This window comes from Oncorhynchus masou, chromosome 21, assembly GCF_036934945.1.
Source record: "Oncorhynchus masou masou isolate Uvic2021 chromosome 21, UVic_Omas_1.1, whole genome shotgun sequence".
Classification (NCBI taxonomy): domain Eukaryota; kingdom Metazoa; phylum Chordata; class Actinopteri; order Salmoniformes; family Salmonidae; genus Oncorhynchus; species Oncorhynchus masou.
The window spans coordinates 52,490,933-52,514,758 of NC_088232.1; the positions used below are offsets into that span (position 1 = coordinate 52,490,933).

At 46.3% G+C, this 23,826-nt stretch overlaps 1 protein-coding gene across 1 annotated transcript; it reads left to right on the forward strand.

The window, feature by feature from the left end:
* The first annotated feature begins 272 nt into the window (after positions 1-272).
* LOC135507533 (solute carrier family 22 member 13-like) lies at positions 273-23,826 on the forward strand. The gene is made up of 10 exons (XM_064927041.1): positions 273-795; positions 12,836-12,936; positions 14,315-14,469; positions 14,693-14,861; positions 17,402-17,497; positions 20,003-20,556; positions 21,771-22,073; positions 22,164-22,272; positions 22,508-22,756; positions 23,481-23,826. The coding sequence occupies exons 1-10, from the start codon at positions 502-504 to the stop codon at positions 23,578-23,580; spliced, it is 2,130 nt and encodes a 709-aa protein (XP_064783113.1). The 5' UTR covers positions 273-501; the 3' UTR covers positions 23,581-23,826.

Sequence of the window (23,826 nt, forward strand, 5' to 3'; positions counted from 1 at the left end):
GAGGGGGAGAAGGAATGGGGAGAAAAAGAGAGGGGGAGAAGGAATGGGGAGAAAAGAGAGAGGGGGAGAAGGAATGGGGAGAAAAGAGAGGGGGAGAAGGAATGGGGAGAAAAGAGAGAGGGGGGGAGAAGGAATGGGGAGAAAAGAGAGAGGGGGAGAGAAGGAATTGGGAGAAAAGAGAGAGGGGGAGAAGGAATGGGGAGAAAAGAGAGAGGGGGGAGAGAGAAGTGGTAAAGTAGTTCAATAGAATTTCTAGGTTCAGGTCAACTCGACCCCCAGGCAATGGGGAGGAAGTCTCATGCAGAGGACTGTGGGTTAGGTATTTATTCACCCCTGACCACTTTGTCGCGATTTGTAATGATTAGACTTTGCTTTTACAGTACTTATTGCGCTAACAAGACAAGAGTTCCAGAACTTTACGGGTGTAACAGTCCCTTCAGCTCCGCTGTCTGGTGAGATAGGCGGTGAGCGGAGAGAGAGAGAGTGAAATAGAAGAGTCCTATGGCTCCTTTGCAGCTCGCGGTGTACTTGCGGCTCGCTCTCATATTCTTCTTCACGGCGTTTCTTTTCTTCCTCGATGTCTTCACTGTCAGCAGAGCAGCCTCCTCGTGCGCTAACGTCCCCAGTCAGTTACCGACCAAGAGTCGAACCGGAGGAGATGAAGTCTCTTCTAGTAGTGCGCGCAAACAGAACCGCACTACCGGGGAGGTGCGCGAGATGAACGTGTCACTTATATCGATATTATTACCGACACAGGATGAGATCACGCAGGGGAACGACACCGATAGAGATAATGTGAGTAAACATGTAATGTGTGTGTGTGTCTGTGCCTGTGTGTGTCTCTTCACAGTCCCCGCTGTTCCATAAGGTGTATATTTATCTGTTGTTTAAAATCTGATTCTACTGCTTGCATCAGCTAACCTGATGTGAAATAGAGTTCCATGTAGTCATGGCTCTATGTAGTACTGTGTGCCTCCCAATGTCTGTTGTGGACTTGGGGACTGTGAAGAGACCTCTTGTGGCATGTCTTGTGGGGTATGTATGGGCGTCACTCAGGCCTTTTACAATTGAAAACATTCCTCTGTTCCAGACCGATCTACTTAACCAGTAGTGTCTCCCATTGACACCAATGCGATAGCAGCTGGGTCTGGTCCAGAGAGGACATATGAAGAGAATGAAGAGAATGATTTCCCCCCCCCCCTTGATTATCTCATGATTATGATCAACATGACAAAGTTGTTTTTGTCGAGATCAAGAGATAAAGTATATAAATAGGATTCTACTGCTGCATCAGTTAGCTGATGTGGAATAGAGTTCCATGTAGTCATGGCTCTATGTAGTACTGTGGAATAGAGTTCCATGTAGTCATGGCTCTATGTAGTACTGTGGAATAGAGTTCCATGTAGTCATGGCTCTATGTAGTACTGTCGAATAGAGTTCCATGTAGTCATGGCTCTATGTAGTACTGTGGAATAGAGTTCCATGTAGTCATGGCTCTATGTAGTACTGTGGAATAGAGTTCCATGTAGTCATGGCTCTATGTAGTACTGTGGAATAGAGTTCCATGTAGTCATGGCTCTATGTAGTACTGTGGAATAGAGTTCCATGTAGTCATGGCTCTATGTAGTACTGTGTGCCTCCCAATGTCTGTTCTGGACTTGAGGACTGTGAAGAGACCTCTTGTGGCATCTCTTGTGGGGTATGTATGGAGTGGATGCATTGATGATAAAGCCCATGGTGGATAAGAACATACATTTTCACTGATTGCTAAGCTGCGAGATGGTACGTTTCACGCTAACGTCATGCTTTCATTTGTGTTTGTGTAACGGATGTGAAACGGCTAGCTTAGTTAGCGGTGGTGCGGCGCTAAATAGCGTTTCAATCGGTGATGTCACTCGCTCTGAGACCTTGAAGTAGTGGTTCCCCTTTGCTCTGCAAGGGCCATGGCTTTTGTGGAGCGATGGGTAACGATGCTTCGTGGGTGACTGTTGTTGATGTGTGCAGAGGGTCCCTGAATCACGCCCGGGTATGGGCGAGGGGATGGTCTAAAGTTATACTGTTACATTCGGAGCTCATTATCAGTTTTATAAGTTAGAATGTTAGCATACTGTTTCCCAGACTGTGTGCCACCCCCAAGACACCAGCCAATCACAGCAGCTACAGTGCCGGCAAAAGGTATTGATACACCTTGACTGGATTTTCTCACCCATCTACACACAAAACCCCATGATGAAAAAGTGAAAACAAGTTTTTTAGAAATGTTTGCAAATTTATTGAAAATTAAATAGAGCAATATCTCATTTACATAAGTATTCACACACCTGAGTCAATACTTTGCAGAAGCACTTTTGGCAGCAATTACAGCTGTGAGTCTTTCTGGGTAAGTGTCTAAGAGCTTTCCACACCGGGATTGTGTAAAATTTGTCCATTATTCTTTTCAAAATTCTTCAAGCTCTGTCAAATTGGATGTTGAGCATCGCTAGACAACCATTTCTAGGTCTTGTAACTTGGTCACTCAGGAACATTCACTGTCTTATTTGTAATACCCTCTTTGGGCTAGGTGGGAAACTAGTGACCCACCTTGTCAAAATCCGGTGAAATTGGAGAGCGTGGAATTCAAAATACAAAACTCGTAATATTAAACATTCATGGAAATACAAGTGTCTTACATCATTTAAAAGCTTAACTTCTTGTTAATCCAGCCGCTTTGTCAGATTTCAAAAAGGCTTAACGGCGAAAGCATACCATGTGATTATCTGAGGACAGCGCCCCGGGTACACCAGCATTAAAAACGTTTTCCGAACCAGCAGAGGCGTCACAAAAATCAGAAATAGCGATAAAATAAATCACTTACTTTTAAAGATCTTTCTCTGTTTGCAATCCCAAGGGTCCCAGCTACACAACAAATGTTTGTTTTGTTCAATAAAGTCCTTTAACCTCTAGCGACGAGCAATCCCGTATCCGGGAGCGTAATCATAGCCTCAAGCGCATTACCATAACGCAACGTTTCCTATTCATGAAAATCGCAAATGAAATGAAATAAATACATTGAAACACAAGCTTAGCCTTTTGTTAACAACACTGTCATCTCAGATTTTCAAAATATGCATTACAGCCAAAGCTACACAAGCATTTGTGTAAGAGTATTGATAGCCTAGCATAGCATTAAGCCTAGCATTCAGCAGGCAACATTTTCACAAAAACAAGAAAAGCATTCAAATAAAATAATTTACCTTTGAAGAACTTCGGGTTTGTTTTCAATGAGGAGACTCTCAGTTAGATAGCAAATGTTCATTTTTCCCAAAAGATTATTTGTGTTGACGAAATAGCTTTGTTTTGTTCATCACTTTTGGCTAAGAAAAAAACCCGAAAATTCATTCACTACAACGCCGAACTTTTTTCCAAATTAACTCCATAATATCGACAGAAACATGGCAAACGTTGCTTAGAATCATCCTCAAGGTGTTTTTTCACATATCTATTCGATGATAAATCATTCGTGGCAGTTGCCTTTCTCCTCTGAACCAAATGGAAAAGTGCACGCAGCTGGATATTGCGCAATAATTTTGACGGGGGACACCAAGCGGACACCTGGTAAATGTAGTCTCTTATGGTCAATCTTCCAATGATGTGCCTACAAATACGTCACAATGCTGCAGACACCTTGGGGAAACGACAGAAAGTGTAGGCTCATTCCTGGCACATTCACAGCCATATAAGGAGATATTGGAACACAGCGCATTCAAAATCTGGGGCACTTCCTGTATGAAATTTCATCTTGGTTTCACCTGTAGCATTAGTTCTGTGCCACTCACAGACAATACCTTTGCAGTTTTGGAAACGTCAGAGTGTTTTCATTCCAATGCTGTCAATTATATGCATAGTCGAGCACCTTTTCGTGACAAAATATCTTGTTTAAAACGGGAACGTTTTTTTTATCCAAAAATTAAAAGAGCGCCCCTATATCGAAGAAGTTAAGACTGAATGTTCAATACCAGAGATAAATAACGAGGTGCACACCCTCATCCATGAGCGCCACAAGACTGCAGTCCAAATGAGAGCCACCTTGAAAAACTACAACTACTAATTCATTTTTCAAAAAACAAGCCTGAAACCCTTTCTAAAGACTGTTGACATCTAGTGGAAGCCATAGGAAGTGCAATCTGGGAGGAATTCCTATGAATATCCCATAGACAAGCATTTGAATGGACTGTGACCTAAAACAATAATCTGGATGGATTCTCCTCGTGTTTCCGCCTGCCATATCAGTTCTGTTATACTTACAGACATTATTTTAACAGTTTTGGAAACTTCAGAGTGGTTTCTGACCAATGCTACCAATTATATGCATCTCCTAGCTTCTGGGCCTGAGTTACAGGCACTTTACTTTTGGCACATCAGTCATCCAAACTTCTGAATACTGCCCCCTAGCCTTAAGAAGCAACTCCAGTATTGACTTGAGCTTTTGTTTTAGGTTATTCTCCTGCTGAAAGTTGAATTCATCTCCCAGTGTCTGATGGAAAGCAGACTGAACCAGGTTTTCTTTTAGAATCTTGCCTGTGCTTAGCTCTATTCCATTTATTTTTATTCTGAAAAACTCACCAGTCTTTAACGATTTCAAGGATACCCATTACATGATGAAGTCTGAGTGGTACTCCCCTAAACATAATACTTTGTATTCAAGACAGAAAAGTGAATTGCTTTGCCACATTTTTTGCAGTTTTACTTTAGTGCCTTGTTGCAAACAGGATGCATGTTTTGGAATATTTTTATTCTGTACAGGCTTCCTTCTTTTCACTGTCAATTAGGTGTTGTGAACTTACTACTGTTCATCCCCCCTCAGTTTTTCCAACACCATCACTGTAACTGTTTTAAATCACCATTGGCCTCATGGTGAAATCCTTGAGTGTTTGCCTTCCTCTCCGGCAACTGAGTTAGGAATGACGCCTGTATCTTTGTAGTGACTGGTTGCATCCACACCATCCACACCATCCAAAGTGTAATGAATATCTTCGTGCTCAAAGGGATATTCAATGTCTGCTTTTTTTATCTACCAATAGGTGCCCTTCTTTGTGAGACGTTGGAAAATGTCCCTGCTTTGTGTGGTTGAATCCGTGTTCGAAATGCACTGCTCGACTGGGGGACCTAACTGATCATTGTATGTGTGGGGTACTGAGATGAGGTAGGTAGCCTCGTGGTTAGAGCGTTGGAACAGTCACCGAAAGGTTGCTGGATTGAATTCCCGAGCTGACAAAGTAAATATCTGTCGTTCTGCCTCTGAACAAGGCAGTTAACCCACAGTTCCCCGGTAGGCCGTCATTGTAAATAACTATTTGCTCAGGATCTACCCCTTTTTTTTAGATTTTTGCCTAAAATGACCCAAATTCAACTGCCTGTTGCTCAGGCCCTGAAGCAGGGATATGCATATTATTGGTATCAATTGAAAGTAAACACTTTGAAGGTTGTGGAAATGTGAAAATAAAAGCAGGAGAATAAAAGCAAAAGCAAAAGCAGGAAACAGGAAAACACTCATCCAGAGGCGGCGCTTCTAGTAGCCGGGGACTTTAATGCAGGAAAACTTAAATCTATTTATCAAATTTCTATCAGCATGTTAAATGTGCAACCAGAGGAGAAAAAAAACCTCTGGACCACCTTAACTCCACACACAGAGTACGAACAAAGCTCTCCGTCCATTTGGCGAATCTGATCATAATTATATCCTCCTAATTCCTTCTTACATGCAAAAATTAAAACAGGAAGCACCAGTGACGAGATCAATAAAGAAAGTGGATGCTAAACTACAGGACTGTTTTGCTGGCAGACTGGAATATGTTCCAGGAGTCCTCCGATGGCATTGAGGAGTACACCACATCAGACATTGACTTCATCAATAAGTGCATCGATGACGTCATCCCCACAGTGACAGTACACACCCCAACCAGAAGTCAATGATTACAGGCAACATCCGCACTGAGCTAAATGCTAGAGCTGCTGCTTTCAAGGAGCGGGACTCTAACCAGGGAAGCTTATAAGAAATCACACTATGGCCTCCGACGAACCATCAAACAGGCAAAGGGTCAATACAGAACTAAGATCGAATCATACTACACCAGCTCTGACTCTCATCGGATGTGGCAGGGCTTGCAAACCATTACTACAAAGGGAAGCACAGCCGAGAGCTGCCCAGTGACACAAGTCTACCAGATGAGCTAAACTACTTATATGCTCGCTTTGAGGCAAATAACACTGAAACATGCATGAGAGCACCAACTGTTCTTCAAGACTGTGTGATCATGCTCTCCTTAGCCGATTTGAGTAAGACCTTCATACAGGTCAACATTCACAAGGCCACAGGGCCAGACGGATTACCAGGATGTGTACTGTGAGTATGCGCTGATCAACTGGCAAGTGTCTTCACTGACATTTTCAACCTCTCCGTGTCCGAGTCTGTAGTACCAACATGTTTTAAGGAGACCACCATAGAGCCTGTGCCCAAGAACACTAAGGTAACCTGCCTAAATGACTACCGACCAGTATCACTCACATCTGTAGCCATGAAGTGCTTTTAAAGGATGGTCACCATTTTCCCATAAACCTTAGACCCAATCCAATTTGCATTCCGCCCCAACAGACCCACAGTTGATGCAATCTCTTTTGCACTCCACACGGTCTTTTCACAACTGGACAAAAGGAACACATATGTGAGAATGCTATCTATTGACTACAGCTCAGCGTTCAACACCATAGCACTCTCAAAGCTCATCACTAAGCTAAGGACCCTGGGACTAAACACTTCACTCTGTAACTAGATCCTGGACTTCCTGACGGGCCGCCCCCAGGTGGTAAGGGTAGGTAACAGCACATCCGCCACACTGATCCTCAACACAGGGGCCCCTCAGAGGTGCGTGCTCAATCCCCTCTTGTACTCCCTGTTCACTCACGACTGCACGGCCAGGCAGGACTCCAACACCATCACTAAGTTTGCCAATGACAACAGTGGTAGGCCTGATCACCGATAGTGACGAAACAGCCTATAGGGAGGCATCACTGCCTGGTATGGCAACTGCTCGGCCTCTGACAGCATGGAACTACAGAGGGTAGTGCATACGGCCCAGTACATCACTGGGGCCAAGCTTCCTGCCATCCAGTACTTCTATACCAGGTGGTGTCAGAGGAAGGCCCTAAATTGTCAGACTCCATTTGACATTGTCCATAAGCTTGAGTTCATTTGCACACAAAAAAATCATACAATGATGGAAAGACCTGTGTGTTGTCCTTGTTATTAATGCAGACAGAGAAGAGCTCCAACTTCTTAATCATAGCCTCAATTTTGTCCCGTACATTGAATATAGTTGTGGAGAGTCCTTGTAATCCTAGATTCAGATCATTCAGGTGAGAAAAAACATCACCCCTATCTGCCAGTCGTGTGAGAAACTCGTCATCATGCGGTCAGACAAGTGAAAATTATGGTCAGTAAAGAAAACTTTAAGCTTGTCGTATAAGGCAGAAAATACACAGGATTTCAGGGGCCTTGCTTTTTTAACAAAGTTAACCATTTTTACTGTAGTGTCCAAAACATCTTTCAAGCTGTCAGGCATTCCCTTGGCAGCAAGAGCCTCTCGGTGACTGCTGCAGTGTGCCCAAGTGGTGTCGGGAGCAACTGCTTGCACGCACGTTACCACTCCACTATGTCTCCCTGTCATGGCTTTTTCGCCATCAGTGCAGATACCAACATGAGCAGCAGATACGTTTGGCTTCATAAGGACCGTTAGTGGAATTCCCGCGAGAGAGTAACGGTTAATGTGATTGGATGTTAATTACTTGACTAGACTTCCTGTATTTTACATTGTGTTGTTATTTCACTGAACACTAGATGGTTTCATTTTATTTCTGGCAGTGAAACGAGGCTACTCAGGCGAGAAAAACACCTCTCCCAAATGTATAGCCCCGTTGGAAAATATAAATGGACTGTTTGTCACGTCTACTCCCTCTCCAGCCTCTAGGTCAACAGGTTGCTGATTATCCCGCACACCTGTCACCATCGTCTCGCTCACCTGTGCCTCATGACACTCACCTGGACTCCATCACGTTGATTATCTTCCCTATATCTGTCACTCCCATTGGTTCTTTCCTCAGGTGTTATTGACTCTGTTGTCATTTCGGTGCATTGTTTGTGTTTTGTGTTCATTGTTTGTTTTATTTCTAAATCTCCATGAACTTGCTTCCCGACTCTCAGCGCACTCGTTACACTGTTTTTAACTTTAAAATATATATATATTTAAAAAAATAATGTGAATCACATTTATTGCGCATAATCCTGTGTTAGAGCAACGAAACCAGCCTGTTGCGCTATGATGTAAGGATTGCAAGCATGTGCTCTTTTGTCAGGAAACTCCACTTCGATACATTTTCATAGCAGGTTAGGAGAATTAGCATTGCAGGTTAGGAGACTGAGGTTAAGGTTAGGGAAATGGTTAGGGTTTGTGAAAATGCTCTCCTAACCTGTGAAGAGTCCCGTACTTTGTCAGTGGCTGTAATGTAGGGGTTAGCCAGGAGTTGATAGACAGTTGGAAGAGCGAATTAAATGGTAGGAGGGACATCCCAGATTCAAGTGGTGTCAGGTTTCACACCAACGTCACACAGGCGGAAGAGATACACTCATAAATCATGATTTCATTTATTTAAACTGTATTTAACTTGGCAAGTCAGTTAAGAACAACATCTTATTTACAAGGGTAGCCTAGTGGTTAGAGTGTTGGACTAGTAACCGGAAGATTGCAAGTTCAAATCCCCAAGGTATAAATCTGTCGTTCTGCCCCTGAACAGGCAGTTAACCCACTGTTCCTAGGGCGTCATTGAAAATAAGAATTTGTTCTTAACTGACTTGCCTAGTTAAATAAAGGTAAAAAATAAATAAAAAATGAAACAATGACGGCCTACCAAAAGGCAAAAGGACACATGCAGGGACGGGGGCTGGGATTAAAAATAAAATAAATAAAATAAATAAAAATATAGGACAAAACACACATCACAACAAGAGAAACAACACAACACTACATAAAGGGAGACATATGACAACAAAATATCATGCAGCAACACATGACTACACAGCATGGTAGCAACACATAACTACACAGCATGGTAGCAACACAACATGGCAGTAAAACTACATGGTTCCAACACAACAACAACATGGTAGCAGCACAAAACAGGATACAAACATTATTGGGCCCAGACAACAGCACAAAGGGCAAGAAGGTAGAGACAACAATACATCACGCAAAGCAGCCACAATGGTCAGTAAGAGTGTCCATGATTGAGTCTTTGAATGAAGAGGTGGAGATAAAACTGTCCAGTTTGAGTGTTTGTTGCAGCTCGTTCCAGTCGCTAGCTGCAGCGAACTGAAGAGAGGAGCGACCCAGGGATGTGTGTGCTTTGGGGACCTTTAACAGAATGTGACTGGAAGAATGGGTGTTGTATGTGGAGGATGAGGGCTGCAGCAGGTATCTCAGATAGGGGTTAGTGAGGCCTAAGAGGGTTTTAGAAATAAGCATCAACCAGTGGGAGCATCCTTACCTGCCGATCTCTAAATTACATCTCCGTAATCAACACTCCTTCCGTGGCCTCCAACTGCTCTTAAACACTAGTAAAACCAAATGCATGCTTTTCAACCGTTCGCTGCCCGCACCCACCCGCCCGCCTGACTAACATACCCACCCTGGACGGTTCCGACCTAGAATATGTAGACAACTATAAATACCTAGGTGTCTGGTTAGACTGTAAACTCTCCTTCCAGACTCATAATAAACATCTCCAATCAAAAATCAAATCTAGAATCGGCTTTCTATTTCGCAACAAAGCCTCCTTCACTCACGACGCCAAACTTACCCTCGTTAAACTGACTATCCTACCGATCCTCGACTTCGGCATTGTCATCTACAAAATAGCTTTCAACACTCTACTCAGCAAACTGGATGCAGTCTATCACAGTGCCATCCGTTTTGATACCAAATTACCTTATACCACCCATCACTGCGACCTGTATGCGCACGTCGGCTGGCCCTCGCTACATATTCGTCGCCAGACCCACTGGCTCCAGGTCATCTATAAGTCTATGCTAGGTAAAGCTCCGACTTATCTCAGTTCACTGGTCACGATAACAACACCCACCCGTAGCACACGTTCCAGCAGGTATATCTCACTGATCATCTCCAAAGCCAACACCTCATTTGGCCGCCTTTCCTTACAGTTCTCTGCTGCCAGTGACTGGAACGAATTACAAAAATTGCTGAAGTTGGAGACTTTTATTTCTCTCACCAACTTTAAACATCAACTATCTGAGCAGCTAACCGATCGCTGCAGCTGTACATAGTACAGTGCCTTGCGAAAGTATTCGGCCCCCTTGAACTTTGCGACCTTTTGCCACATTTCAGGCTTCAAACATAAAGATATAAAACTGTATTTTTTTATGAGGAATCAACAACAAGTGGGACACAATCATTTTTCAAAAACTGAAAAATTGGGCGTGCAAAATTATTCAGCCCCTTTACTTTCAGTGCAGCAAACTCTCTCCATTAGTTCAGTGAGGATCTCTGAATGATCCAATGTTGACCTAAATGACTAATGATGATAAATACAATCCACCTGTGTGTAATCAAGTCTCCGTATAAATGCACCTGCACTGTGATAGTCTCAGAGGTCCGTTAAAAGCGCAGAGAGCATCATGAAGAACAAGGAACACACCAGACAGGTCCGAGATACTGTTGTGAAGAAGTTTAAAGCCGGAATTGGATACAAAAAGATTTCCCAAGCTTTAAACATCCCAAGGAGCACTGTGCAAGCGATAATATTGAAATGGAAGGAGTATCAGACCACTGCAAATCTACCAACAATTTTTCAGTTTTTGACTTGTTAAAAAAGTTTGAAATATCCAATAAATGTCGTTCCACTTCATGATTGTGTCCTACTTGTTGTTGATTCTTCACAAAAAAATACAGTTTTATATCTTTATGTTTGAAGCCTGAAATGTGACAAAAGGTCGCAAAGTTCAAGGGGGCCGAATACTTTCGCAAGGCACTGTACATCTGTAAATAGCCCACCCAATATATCTACCTCATCACCATACTGTTTTTATTTTATTTACTTTTCTGCTCTTTTACACACCAGTATCTCTACTTGCGCATCATCACCTGCTCTTTTATCACTCCAGTGTCAATCTGCTAAATTGTAATTATTCGCTCCTATGGCCTATTTATTACCCACCTCCTCATGCCTTTTGCACACACTGTATATAGACCTTCTTTTTTCTACTGTGTCATTGATTTGTTTATTGTGTTATTGGCTTGTTTATTGTTTATTCCATGTGTAACTCTGTGTTGTTGTCTGTGTCACACTGCTTTGCTTTATCTTGGCCAGGTCGCAGTTGCAAATGAGAACTTGTTCTCAACTAGCCTACCTGGTTAAATAAAGGTGAAAAATAAAATAATCTAGCATGGGTAGGATGGTCATCTGAATCAGGGTTAGTTTGGCAGCCGGGGTGAAAGAGGAGCGATTACGATAGAGGAAACCAAGTCTAGATTTATCTTTGGTAACCATGGCTACCATGCCAACCTCGGATCCCAGGGATACCTTGGTTCCCAGGGCTACCATGGCTCCCAGGGCTACCATGCTCAGAGGGCTACCATTTCTACCTTGGCTCCCATTGCTACCTTGGCTACCTTGGCTCCCAGGGCTAACTTGCTACCAGGGCTACCAGGGCTAACTTGGCTACCTTGGCTCCCAGGGCTAACTTGCTACCAGGGCTACCAGGTCTATCAGGGCTCCCATTACTATCAGGGCTACTGCTCAATTCATGCCATTTCGATCTACAGTGTCCACAGATCAATTTATAAGCTAAAATGTCAGTCGGAACCGTTATCAGAACCATGCAAATCTTAACCCTAATTTACTCCAGTGTGCCGTACTACTATGGCTGACCCTGAGTACTATGGCTGACCCTGAGTACTACTATGGCTGACCCTGAGTACTATTGCTGACCCTGAGTACTACTATGGCTGACCCTGAGTACTATGGCTGACCCTGAGTTCTACTATGCCTGACCCTGAGTACTACTATGGCTGACCCTGAGTACTACTATGGCTGACCCTGAGTACTACTATGGCTGACCCTGAATACTACTATGCCTGACCCTGAGTACTACTATGGCTGACCCTGAGTACTACTATGGCTGACCCTGAGTACTATGGCTGACCCTGGGTACTACTATGGCTGACCCTGAGTACTACTATGGCTGACCCTGAGTACTACGATGGCTGACCCTGAGTACTAATATGGCTGACCCTGAGTACTACTATGTCTGACCCTGAGTACTACTATGGCTGACCCTGAGTACTACTATGCCTGACCCTGAGTACTACTATGGCTGACCCTGAGTACTACTATGGCTGACCCTGAGTACTATGGCTGACCCTGGGTACTACTATGGCTGACCCTGAGTACTACTATGGCTGACCCTGAGTACTACTATGGCTGACCCTGAGTACTACTATGCCTGACCCTGAGTACTACTATGGCTGACCCTGGGTACTACTATGGCTGACCCTGAGTACTACTATGGCTGACCCTGTGTACTATAATGGCTGACCCTGAGTACTACTATGGCTGACCCTGAGTACTGCTATGACTGACCCTGAGTACTGCTATGACTGAACTTGTAAAACAACACATTTCATTATTAGGTGTGTGTGGCAATAAATAGTCAGTGTTGCAACTAGATTACTAGAACATTATCTAGCACAAACATCTGTGCGTGCGTGCATGTGCGTTTGTGTTACAGGGCAAAGTGTGTTTGGATCCAGTGGTGTTGTCGTACAGTCAGACCATGTACATGGCCGGCCTTCTGCTGGGATCTCTCTTTGGAGGATCTCTCTCTGACAGGTGGTTACATACACACACACAGTACATATACACACACACACAGTACACATATACACACACACAGTGTATATATACAGTTGAAGTCGGGTTCAATGGGGTTCAGGTCTGGAGGCTGGCCATAATAGGGTCTTGATCTGGTGATCCTCCATCCACACCTTGATTGACCTGGCTGTGTGGCATGGAGCATTGTCCTGCTGGGAAAACCAATCCTCGGAGTTGGGTAACATTGTCAGAGCAGAAGGAAGCAAGTTTTCTTCCAGGACAAAGCTTGTACTTGGCTTGATGTATGCATCCTTCACAACCTCAGATCATCACCGATCCTCAACCAAATTTCAACGTGGGTGCAAGACCTGGAGAGGCCTACAAGCCACAGGGTCTCGCACCCACAAAACACCAGTCTCAACGTCAACAGTGAAGAGGCAACTTCTGCCTTCTAGGCAGAGTTCCTCTGTCCAGTGTCTGTGTTCTTTTGCCTATCTTAATCTTTTCTTTCCATTGGCCAGTCTGAGTTATGGCTTTTTCTTTGCAACTCTGCCTAGAAGGCCAGCATCCCGGAGTCGCCTCTTCGCTGTTGATGTTGAGACTGGTGTTTTGCGGGTAATATTTAATGAAGCTGCCAGTTGAGGACTTGTGAGGTGTCTGTTTCTCAAACTAGACACTCTAACGTACTTGTCCTCTTGCTCAGTTGTGCACCGGGGCCTCCCACTCCTCTTTATATTCTGGTTAGAGCCAGTATGCACTGTTCTGTAAAGGGAGTACTAGTACACAGCGTTGTATGAGATCTTCAGTTTTTGTCAATTTCTCGCATGGAATAGCCTTCATATCTCAGAACAACAATAGACTGACGAGATACAGAAGAAGGTTCTTTGTTTCTGGCCATTTTGAGCCTGTAATCGAACCCACAAATGCTGATGCTCCAGATACTCACGTAGTCTAAAGAAGGACAGTTTTATTGCTTCTTTAATCAGAACAACAGTTTTCAGCTGTGCTACTGTAACACAATTGCAAAATAGTTTTCTAATGATTAATTTGCCTTTTAAAATTATAAACTTGGATTAGCTAACACAACGTGCCACTGGAACACAGGAGTGATGGTTGCTGATAATGGGCAGCTGTACGCCTATGTAGATATTCCATTAAAAATCAGCCATAGTCATTTACAACGTTAACAATGTCTACACTGTATTTCTGATCAATTTGATGTTATTTTAATGGACCTAAAAATGTGCTTTTCTTTCAAAAACAAGGACATTGAATGGTAGTATACACACACACACACACACACACACACACACACACACACACACACACACACACACAGTAAATTATACACTGTAACACATGGATGTCGTGTGTGTGTGTGTCTGTGTGTGACTAGGTACGGTAAGCGAGTGGTACTGCTGGTGTGTGTGTGTGTCCATGCTGTGGCTGCTGTGCTGCCGGCAGTCCTTCCTCACGCCATCCTCTTCCTCACCCTGCGCTGTCTGGCCGGGGTCTCCTGCTGCTGTATCAATATCTGCAGCTTCAGCCTGGGTAACACATCTACCCTACCGTAACTGTGTGTGTGTGTGTGTGTGTGTGTGTGTGTGTGTGTGTGTGTGTGTGTGTGCATCGTGCCATGCGGCTGTGGGCATGGATTTAACTGTGTGTGTGTGTGTGTGTGTGTGTGTGTGTGTGTGTGTGTGTGTGTGTGTGTGTGTGTGTGTGTGTGTGTGTGTGTGTGTGTGTGCGTGCGTGCGTGCGTGTGTGTGTGTAGGTGTGGAATGGAGTCTTCCCAGGTATCGTATTTGGCCCCCGGCCCTCCTGTCCTTCTCCTTCAGCCTGGGTATGATGGCGTTGGCACCACTGGCGTACCTTACACACACCTGGACACAGCTACACCTGGCACTGGCCATACCACAGATCCTCTGTCTGCCTCTCTACTAGTGAGTAACACACACCTGGACACAGCTACACCTGGCACTGGCCGTACCACAGATCCTCTGTCTGCCTCTCTACTAGTGAGTAACATACACCTGGACACAGCTACACCTGGCACTGGCCATACCACAGATCCTCTGTCTGCCTCTCTACTAGTGAGTAACATACACCTGGACACAGCTACACCTGGCACTGGCCATACCACAGATCCTCTGTCTGCCTCTCTACTAGTGAGTAACATACACCTGGACACAGCTACACCTGGCACTGGCCATACCACAGATCCTCTGTCTGCCTCTCTACTAGTGAGTAACACACACCTGGACACAGCTACACCTGGCACTGGCCATACCACAGATCCTCTGTCTGCCTCTCTACTAGTGAGTAACACACACCTGGACACAGCTACACCTGGCACTGGCCGTACCACAGATCCTCTGTCTGCCTCTCTACTAGTGAGTAACACACACCTGGACACAGCTACACCTGGCACTGGCCATACCACAGATCCTCTGTCTGCCTCTCTACTAGTGAGTAACACACACCTGGACACAGCTACACCTGGCACTGGCCGTACCACAGATCCTCTGTCTGCCTCTCTACTAGTGAGTAACACACACCTGGACACAGCTACACCTGGCACTGGCCATACCACAGATCCTCTGTCTGCCTCTCTACTAGTGAGTAACACACACAACCCTAAGTCTCCTCTGAAACCAGGTGAGAGAGTGTGAGTGAACCTGTACTGAAATGCCATGAATCACCCCCTTCTCAGCCATGAATCTCCCCCTTCTCAGCCATGAATCTCCCCCTTCTCATCCATGAATCTCCCCCTTCTCAGCCATGAATCTCCCCCTTCTCAGCCATGAATCTCCCCCTTCTCAGCCATGAATCTCCCCCTTCTCAGCCATGAATCTCCCCCTTCTCAGCCATGAATCTCCCCCTTCTCAGCCATGAATCTCCCCCTTCTCAGCCATGAATCTCCCCCTCTCAGCCATGAATCTCCCCCTCTCTCAGCCATGAATCTCCCCTTCTCCCCCTTCTCAGCCATGAATCTCCCCCTTCTCAGCCATGAATCTCCCCTTCTCAGCCATGAATCTCCCCTTCTCAGCCATGAATCTCCCCCTTCTCAGCCATGAATCTCCCCCTTCTCAGCCATGAATCTCCCCTTCTCAGCCATGAATCTCTCAGCCATGAATCTCCCCTTCTCAGCCATGAATCTCCCCCTTCTCAGCCATGAATCTCCCCTTCTCAGCCATGAATCCCCCTTCTCAGCCATGAATCTCCCCCTTCTCAGCCATGAATCTGAATCTCCCCCTTCTCAGCCATGAATCTCCCCCTTCTCAGCCATGAATCTCCCCTTCTCAGCCATGAATCTCCCCTTCTCAGCCATGAATCTCAGCCCCCTTCTCCGTCATGAATCTCCCCCTTCTCAGTCATGAATCTCCCCCTTCTCAGCCATGAATCTCCCCCTTCTCAGCCATGAATCTCCCCCTTCTCAGTCATGAATCTCCCCCTCTCAGCCATGAATCTCCCCCTCTCAGCCATGAATCTCCCCCTTCTCAGCCATGAATCTTCTCCCTTCTCAGCCATGAATCTCCCCTTCTCAGCCATGAATCTCCCCCTTCTCAGCCATGAATCCCCCTTCTCAGCCATGAATCTGAATCCCCTTCTCAGCCATGAATCTCCCATTCTCAGCCATGAATCTCCCCCTTCTCAGCCATGAATCTCTCCCATGAATCTCATCCATGAATCTCCCCCTTCTCAGCCATGAATCTCCCCCTTCTCAGCCATGAATCTCCCCCTCTCAGCCATGAATCTCCCCTTCTCAGCCATGAATCTCCCCCTTCTCAGCCATGAATCTCCCCCTTCTCAGCCATGAGAAGATCTGGAGGAGTACCCCTTCTCACGCCATGAACACACACACCACGCACGCACGCACGCACCACGCACTCACACCCACACACCTTCTCACACCATGAATCTCCCCCTTCACACACACCACACACACACAAATACACACCCCACTCAAATACACACACACACACACAAATACACACACTTACACACACAGCCACAAATCACACCCACACAAATACCCCACTCAGCCATGAATCACCCCTTCTCACACCATGAATCACACCCCTTCTCACACCATGTCTGTATTAATCAGTGTTCCTAGACGCAGACTCAGGTCCATGTGTTTCTGTCACAGCTGTTGGAGACAGAGGGGAAGGACCTCAACAAGTCCCCCTGGACACAGACACACTGAGACTGGCACTCACACATACCAAAGGCAGACACGCAAACCCAGGAGGGAAACACACTTTCCCACTGCGGACCATGAATCCCCCATTCTACTCTCTGGTCACCATGAGTTACATTGGGTGGGTCTCCCCTTCTGAGCCATGTTTTGGCTCTGTACTCCAGTGTTACAGGTTTTTCAGCCATTTATATTTTGAGGAATCTCCCCCTTCTCAACCATGAATCTCCCCTTCTCAGCCATGAATCACCCCCTTCTCAGCCATGAATCTCCCCTTCTCAGCTCCATTCCTGAGTCTCCTCACTGGTTGCTCCTGAAGAAGAGGCTGGACACTCTGGAGGAGTACAGGAGACACATCCTGGGTTGTCCATCTCGTTAGTGTGAAGGGACTGTGCTGGGTTGTCTATCACCGTTAGTGGAAGGGTATCACCTGTGCTGGGTTGTCCATCACGTTAGTGGGAAGGTGTATCACCTGTGCTGGGTTGTCCACACGTTAGTGGGAAGGTGTATCACCTGTGCTGGGTTGTCCATCTCAGTGGGAAGGTGTATCACCTGTGCTGGGTTGCAGTGGGAAGGTGTATCACCTGTGCTGGGTTGTCCATCACGTTACAGGTGTATCACCTGTGCCGGGTTATCCATCTCAGTGGGAAGGTGTATCACCTGTGCTGGGTTATCCATCTCAGTGGGAAGGTGTATCACCTGTGCCGGGTTATCCATCTCGTTACAGGTGTATCACCTGTGCTGGGTTATCCATCTCGTTAGTGAGAAGGTGTATCACCACTGGGTTGTCCATCACAAAGGTGTATCACCTGTGCTGGGTTGTCCATCACAAGGTGTATCACCTGTGCTGGGTTGTCCATCTCAGTGGGAAGGTGTATCACCTGTGCTGGGTTGTCCATCTCGTTAAAGGTGTATCACCTGTGCTGGGTTGTCCATCACAAAGGTGTATCACCTGTGCTGGGTTGTCCATCACACACAGTGGGAAGGTGTATCACCACTGGGTTATCCATCTCGTTAAGGTGTATCACCTGTGCTGGGTTGTCCATCTCGTTACAGAAGGTGTATCACCTGTGCTGGGTTGTCCATCTCGTTAGTGGGAAGGTGTATCACCTGTGCTGGGTTGTCCATCTCGTTAGTGGGAAGGTGTATCACCTGTGCTGGGTTGTCCATCTCGTTAGTGGGAAGGTGTATCACCTATGGGTTGTCCATCCTAGTGGGAGGTGTATCACCTGTGCTGGGTCCATGTTGTGGGAAGGTGTATCACCTGTGCTGGGTTGTCCAGACAGAGTGGGAAGGGATCCTGTGCTGGGTCCCCCTGGACACAGACACACTGTGTATCACCTGTGCTGGGTTGTCCAGTGGAAGGTGTATCACCTGTGCCGGGTTATCCATCTCGTTAGTGGGAGGTGTATCACCACTGGGTTTCCATCTGTTAGGACAAGAGTAGTCACCTGGGTTGTTCTGGGCCTGTCCATCCATGTGGGAAGGTGTATCACCTGGGTGGGTTGTCCATCTCGTTAGTGGGTAGGTGTATCACCTGCGCTGGGTTGTCCATCTCGTTAGTGGGAAGGTGTATTGTGCTGGGTTGTCCATCTGTACTCCAGTGGGAAGGTGTATCATTGCTGGGTTGTCCATCTCGTTAGTGGGTAGGTGTCACCTGTGCCGGGTTGTCCATCTCGTTAGTGGGAAGGTGTATCACCTGTGCCGGGTTATCCATCTCGTTAGTGGGAAGGTGTATCACCTGCGCTGGGTTGTCCATCTCGTTAGTGGGAAGGTGTATCACCTGTGCTGGGTTGTCCATCTCGTTAGTGGGAAGGTGTATCACCTGTGCTGGGTTGTCCATCTCGTTAGTGGGAAGGTGTATCACCTGTGCTGGGTTGTCCATCTCGTTAGTGGGAAGGTGTATCACCTGTGCTGGGTTGTCCATCTCGTTAGTGGGTAGGTGTATCACCTGTGCCGGGTTATCCATCTCGTTAGTGGGTAGGTGTATCACCTGTGGGTTGTCCAGTTAGTGAAGGTGTATCACCTGTGCTGGGTTGTCCATCTCGTTAGTGGGAAGGTGTATCACCTGTGCTGGGTTGTCCATCTCGTTAGTGGGTAGGTGTATCACCTGCGCTGGGTTGTCCATCTCGTTAGTGGGAAGGTGTATCACCTGCGCTAGCCCAGGTGATATTGAAGAGTGGCCCACTGCTCCAGTTAGTTCTTGAGAGATGTTGGAAGTGCTTGACCACGGTTTAGCGCCTCCTTTTTGAGTGTGATAAAAACAAAGCCTTTAATCTTGTTTTCTCCCCTTTTTGGTTTGCCCCACTGTCTTTTAGCTCCATATTCAAAGTTGGTTTGTAGGGGTTTATTTTGGTTTGTGTTTTATGGGGCAAATTTAATGGGCATTCATGGTGGGTGTCTTTTAGGACCCAGACTCTTTTTGCTTGTCAACTTTTCGGTGGACACCCCCAGTAGTGTCGTTGAGAACCCCTCCTAAAATCCACCTGATTCCGTTTTGTATTGTTTGTCAGTTATTTACATTTATAGTTTGTCTTATGGGACCGTAACAACATGATACAATGACTGATGTTAAAGTGCAGACTGTCAGCTTTAATTTGAAGGTATTTTCATCCATATTGGGTGAACTGTTTAGAAATTACAGCACTTTTTGTACACAGTACCTCCATTTTAGGAGATGGAAAGTAATTGGGACGAATTCAATTCTGTGTATTAAAAAGTGCCCAAAGTTTAGTATTTGGTCCCATATTCCTAGCACAACTATCACAATGAAAATACCCTCAAATTAAAGCTGTCAGTGGACTTTAACCTCATAGTCATAGTATCATTTAACATCCAAAGTGCTGGAGTACAGAGATAAAACAACATGTGTCACTTTTGTAGCTCACTGAAAGTGTGTAGAAAAAAAGAGAGGTTGTCAGGTCACCGCTGTGTTCTACCGCTGTGTTCTACCTCTGTGTTCTACCGCTGTGTTCTACCGCTGTGTTCTACCGCTGTACTCCATGTGTTCTACCGCTCTGTTCTACCGCTGTGTTCTACCGCTGTACTCCACGTGTTCTACCGCTGTGTTCTACCGCTGTACTCCATGTGTTCTACCGCTGTGTTCTACCGCTGTGTTCTACCATTGTGTACTACCGCTGTGTTCTACCGCTGTGTTCTACAGCTGTGTTCTACCGCTGTGTTCTACCGCTGTGTTCTACAGCCACCGCTGTGTTCTACCGCTGTGTACTACCGCTGTGTACTACCGCTGTACTCCATGTGTTCTACCGCTGTGTTCTACCGCTGTGTACTACCGCTGTACTCCATGTGTTCTACCGCTGTGTTCTACCGCTGTGTACTACCGCTGTACTCCATGTGTTCTACCGCTGTGTTCTACCTCTGTGTTCTAACGCTGTACTCCATTTGTTCTACCGCTGTACTCCATGTGTTCTACCGCTGTACTCCATTTGTTCTACAGCATTTGTCTGATGCTGTCTCTCCCCACTGTGTCTGATGCTGTCTCTCCCCACTGTGTATGATGCTGTCTCTCCGCCCTGTGTATGATGCTGTCTCTCCCCACTGTGTATGATGCTGTCTCTCCTCCCCACTGTGTATGATGCTGTCTCTCCCCACTGTGTCTGATGCTGTCTCTCCCCACTGTGTATGATGCTGTCTCTCCCCACTGTGTCTGATGCTGTCTCTCCCACTGTGTATGATGCTGTCTCTCCCCACTGTGTATGATGCTGTCTCTCCCCACTGTGTATGATGCTGTCTCTCCCCACTGTGTATGATGCTGTCTCTCCCCACTGTGTATGATGCTGTCTCTCCTGCCCTGTGTATGATGCTGTCTCTCCGCCCTGTGTATGATGCTGTCTCTCCCCACTGTGTATGATGCTGTCTCTCCCCACTGTGTATGATGCTGTCTCTGATGCTGTTTCTGATTCTTCCTCTCCCCACGGTGTATGATGCTGTCTCTCCCCACTGTGTATGATGCTGTCTCTCCCCACTGTGCATGATGCTGTCTCTCCCCACTGTGTATGATGCTGTCTCTCCCCACTGTGTATGATGCTGTCTCTGATGCTGTTTCTGATTCTTCCTCTCCCCACTGTGTCATGATGCTGTCTCTCCCCACTGTGTATGATGCTGTCTCTCCCCACTGTGTATGATGCCCCTGATTCTTCCTCTCCCCACGGTGTATGATGTGTCTCTCCCCACTGTGTATGATGCTGTCTCTCCCCACTGTGTATGATGCTGTCTCTCCCCACTGTGTATGATGCTGTCTCTCCCCACTGTGTATGATGCTGTCTCTCCCCACTGTGTATGATGCTGTCTCTCCCCACTGTGCATGATGCTGTCTCTGATGCTGTTTCTGATGCTGTCTTTCCCCACTGTGTCTGATGCTGTCTCTCCCCACGGTGTATGATGCTGTCTCTCCCCACTGTGTCTGATGCTGTCTCTCCGCCCTGTGTATGATGCTGTCTCTCCGTCCTGTGTATGATGCTGTCTCTCCCCACTGTGTCTGATTGTCTCTCCGCCATGTGAATGATGCTGTCTCTCCGCCTTGTGTATGATGCTGTCTCTCCCCACTGTGTATGATGCTGTCTCTCCGCCCTGTGTATGATGCTTCCTCTCCCCACTGTGTATGATGCTGTCTCTCCGCCCTGTGTATGATGCTGTCTCTCCCCACTGTGTATGATGCTGTCTCTCCCCACTGTGTATGATGCTGTCTCTCCCCACTGTGTATGTGTGTGTGTTAGGCTAACGTCAGCCCTGACGTACTACGGTATCTGTCTGAATGTCGGGCGTTTCGGGGTGGATGTCTTCCTGTCTCAGTTCTTCAGCGGCCTATCAGAGGCACCCTGCTTGCTCGTCCCATTCCTATTGGCCCGCTGTGGCAGACGCCCAATCAGCATGCTGTCCCTGCTCCTCAGTGGCTCTTTCTGCCTGCTGTCCCTGCTCGCATCACGCTTCTACGGTAAACACACGCACACACACACACACACACACACACACAACAAACACATCGACACGACCTCCAGTGATCCAACACTGTGTGTGTGTGTAGCTGTCCCAGGGTTGGTGATGGCTCTGGCCCTGGTGGGGAAGCTGTGTATGCAGACCAGTGTGTTTGTGTGTATACTCTACGGCATCGAGCTCTTCCCTACGCTCATCAGGTACGGAGTGTGTCTGTGTCTGACCCCTGACAGGACAAGTCCCTATCGCAACCCAGCAGACACACAGCACGTATCTATTGACCTCACACACTCGCCTGGGTCAAAGGTCATCTTATCTCCATGCTTGAGTAATACCTGATGTGTATGTGTGTGTATCTCTGTTTGTGCAATATGTGTATGTTTGAGTTGTACGGGCAAGCTGTATCTTAACTGTGTGTGTGTGTGTGTGTTTCAGACAGAAGTGTGTGGGCTTGGTGTGTCTGTGTTACAGAGTGGGGTGTATCCTCAATGCGGTAATCAGTCCTAGAGGAGAAACCATCCCATTGGCCGCTATGATTCTTTATGGGAGTGGCCCCATTGTCGGAGCGGGACTGTGTCTGTTGCTACCGGAGACCAGCGGTGTGCCGCTCCCTGATTCGCTGGAGGACTGTGACAGACAACCCAGGCTTCACCTCCCATTAGCCTGGTCATCATGCTTCACAAGGTAAGAGACCTTTGACACACACACACACCCAAATGCACAAGTTGTGCGCACACTAACACAAACACATGTAGCCATACACATACCTTGCTTGCTACTGTGGAGCGAAATGGTGTGTGTTTGAGTGTGAGTGTTACACACTTGAAGTCGTCTAGCTCTCTTCAGTTTGTCAACAGCAGCTGGCATGAAATGCTATGACCTATACTCAAGAGTTCAGAAAGCTGGTGTGTCTGTCAGTGTGTGTATATCTCAGTGTTACATAACTTCTTATTTTAGGTTAACTATTTACCCCCTCCCCACCTCTCTCGTTCCACTCCCCCCTTCCCTTCTACCATGTGTAATGACCTGTTTCAGTCCCTACCAGCTGGGCACAGACACCAGTTAAACATCACATTTGTATTTACATTTAATTGAGTTGTCAACTTAACGTGAAATCTACATGAAATCAAACTAAATGTGAATCACGTCATTTCATTTCAGGTTTAAATGTTTTAAAAATATATATATATATTGGACGTTTTACTTTTTTGCAAATTCGATTAGTTTTCCACATTGATTCATCCTCATTACATTTAATAATTTTGTTTTATGTGGAAACAACATGATTCAACCAATTTGTGTCCAGCGTGTATTGCGACCTGCTACTCAGAGAGTCCTGGACCAAGAAATATGTTCAATAGAGACACATGTGAACGTCTTTCCAGCTGAGATGTGTATTTCCTGACAGGCGCTCAGTGGACACCCCAGCTGACAAGGCCTGTCCGTTCCTGGGAGACACAGACCCCGAGAAACCCTCCCACCACCCACAGGAACCCAACTCAAATTAAAACACTCTGCACACACACACACACACACACACACGCTGTTGATACATGTATTTAAAAGGTCCATGGAGCACTGAGATACTAGCCGAACAGTTTCCAATAAGTTCTAATCATTTTTTTTTTGTCACGTTGTGCCCAAATGAACATGACCCTGGTTTTACTGTTTAAACCTTAAATCTGTGTGATCTGGTCTGTCCCAGCCTGTGGAGAACATTCTTAGCTCCCTATAAAAATCTGCATTCTCCTTTG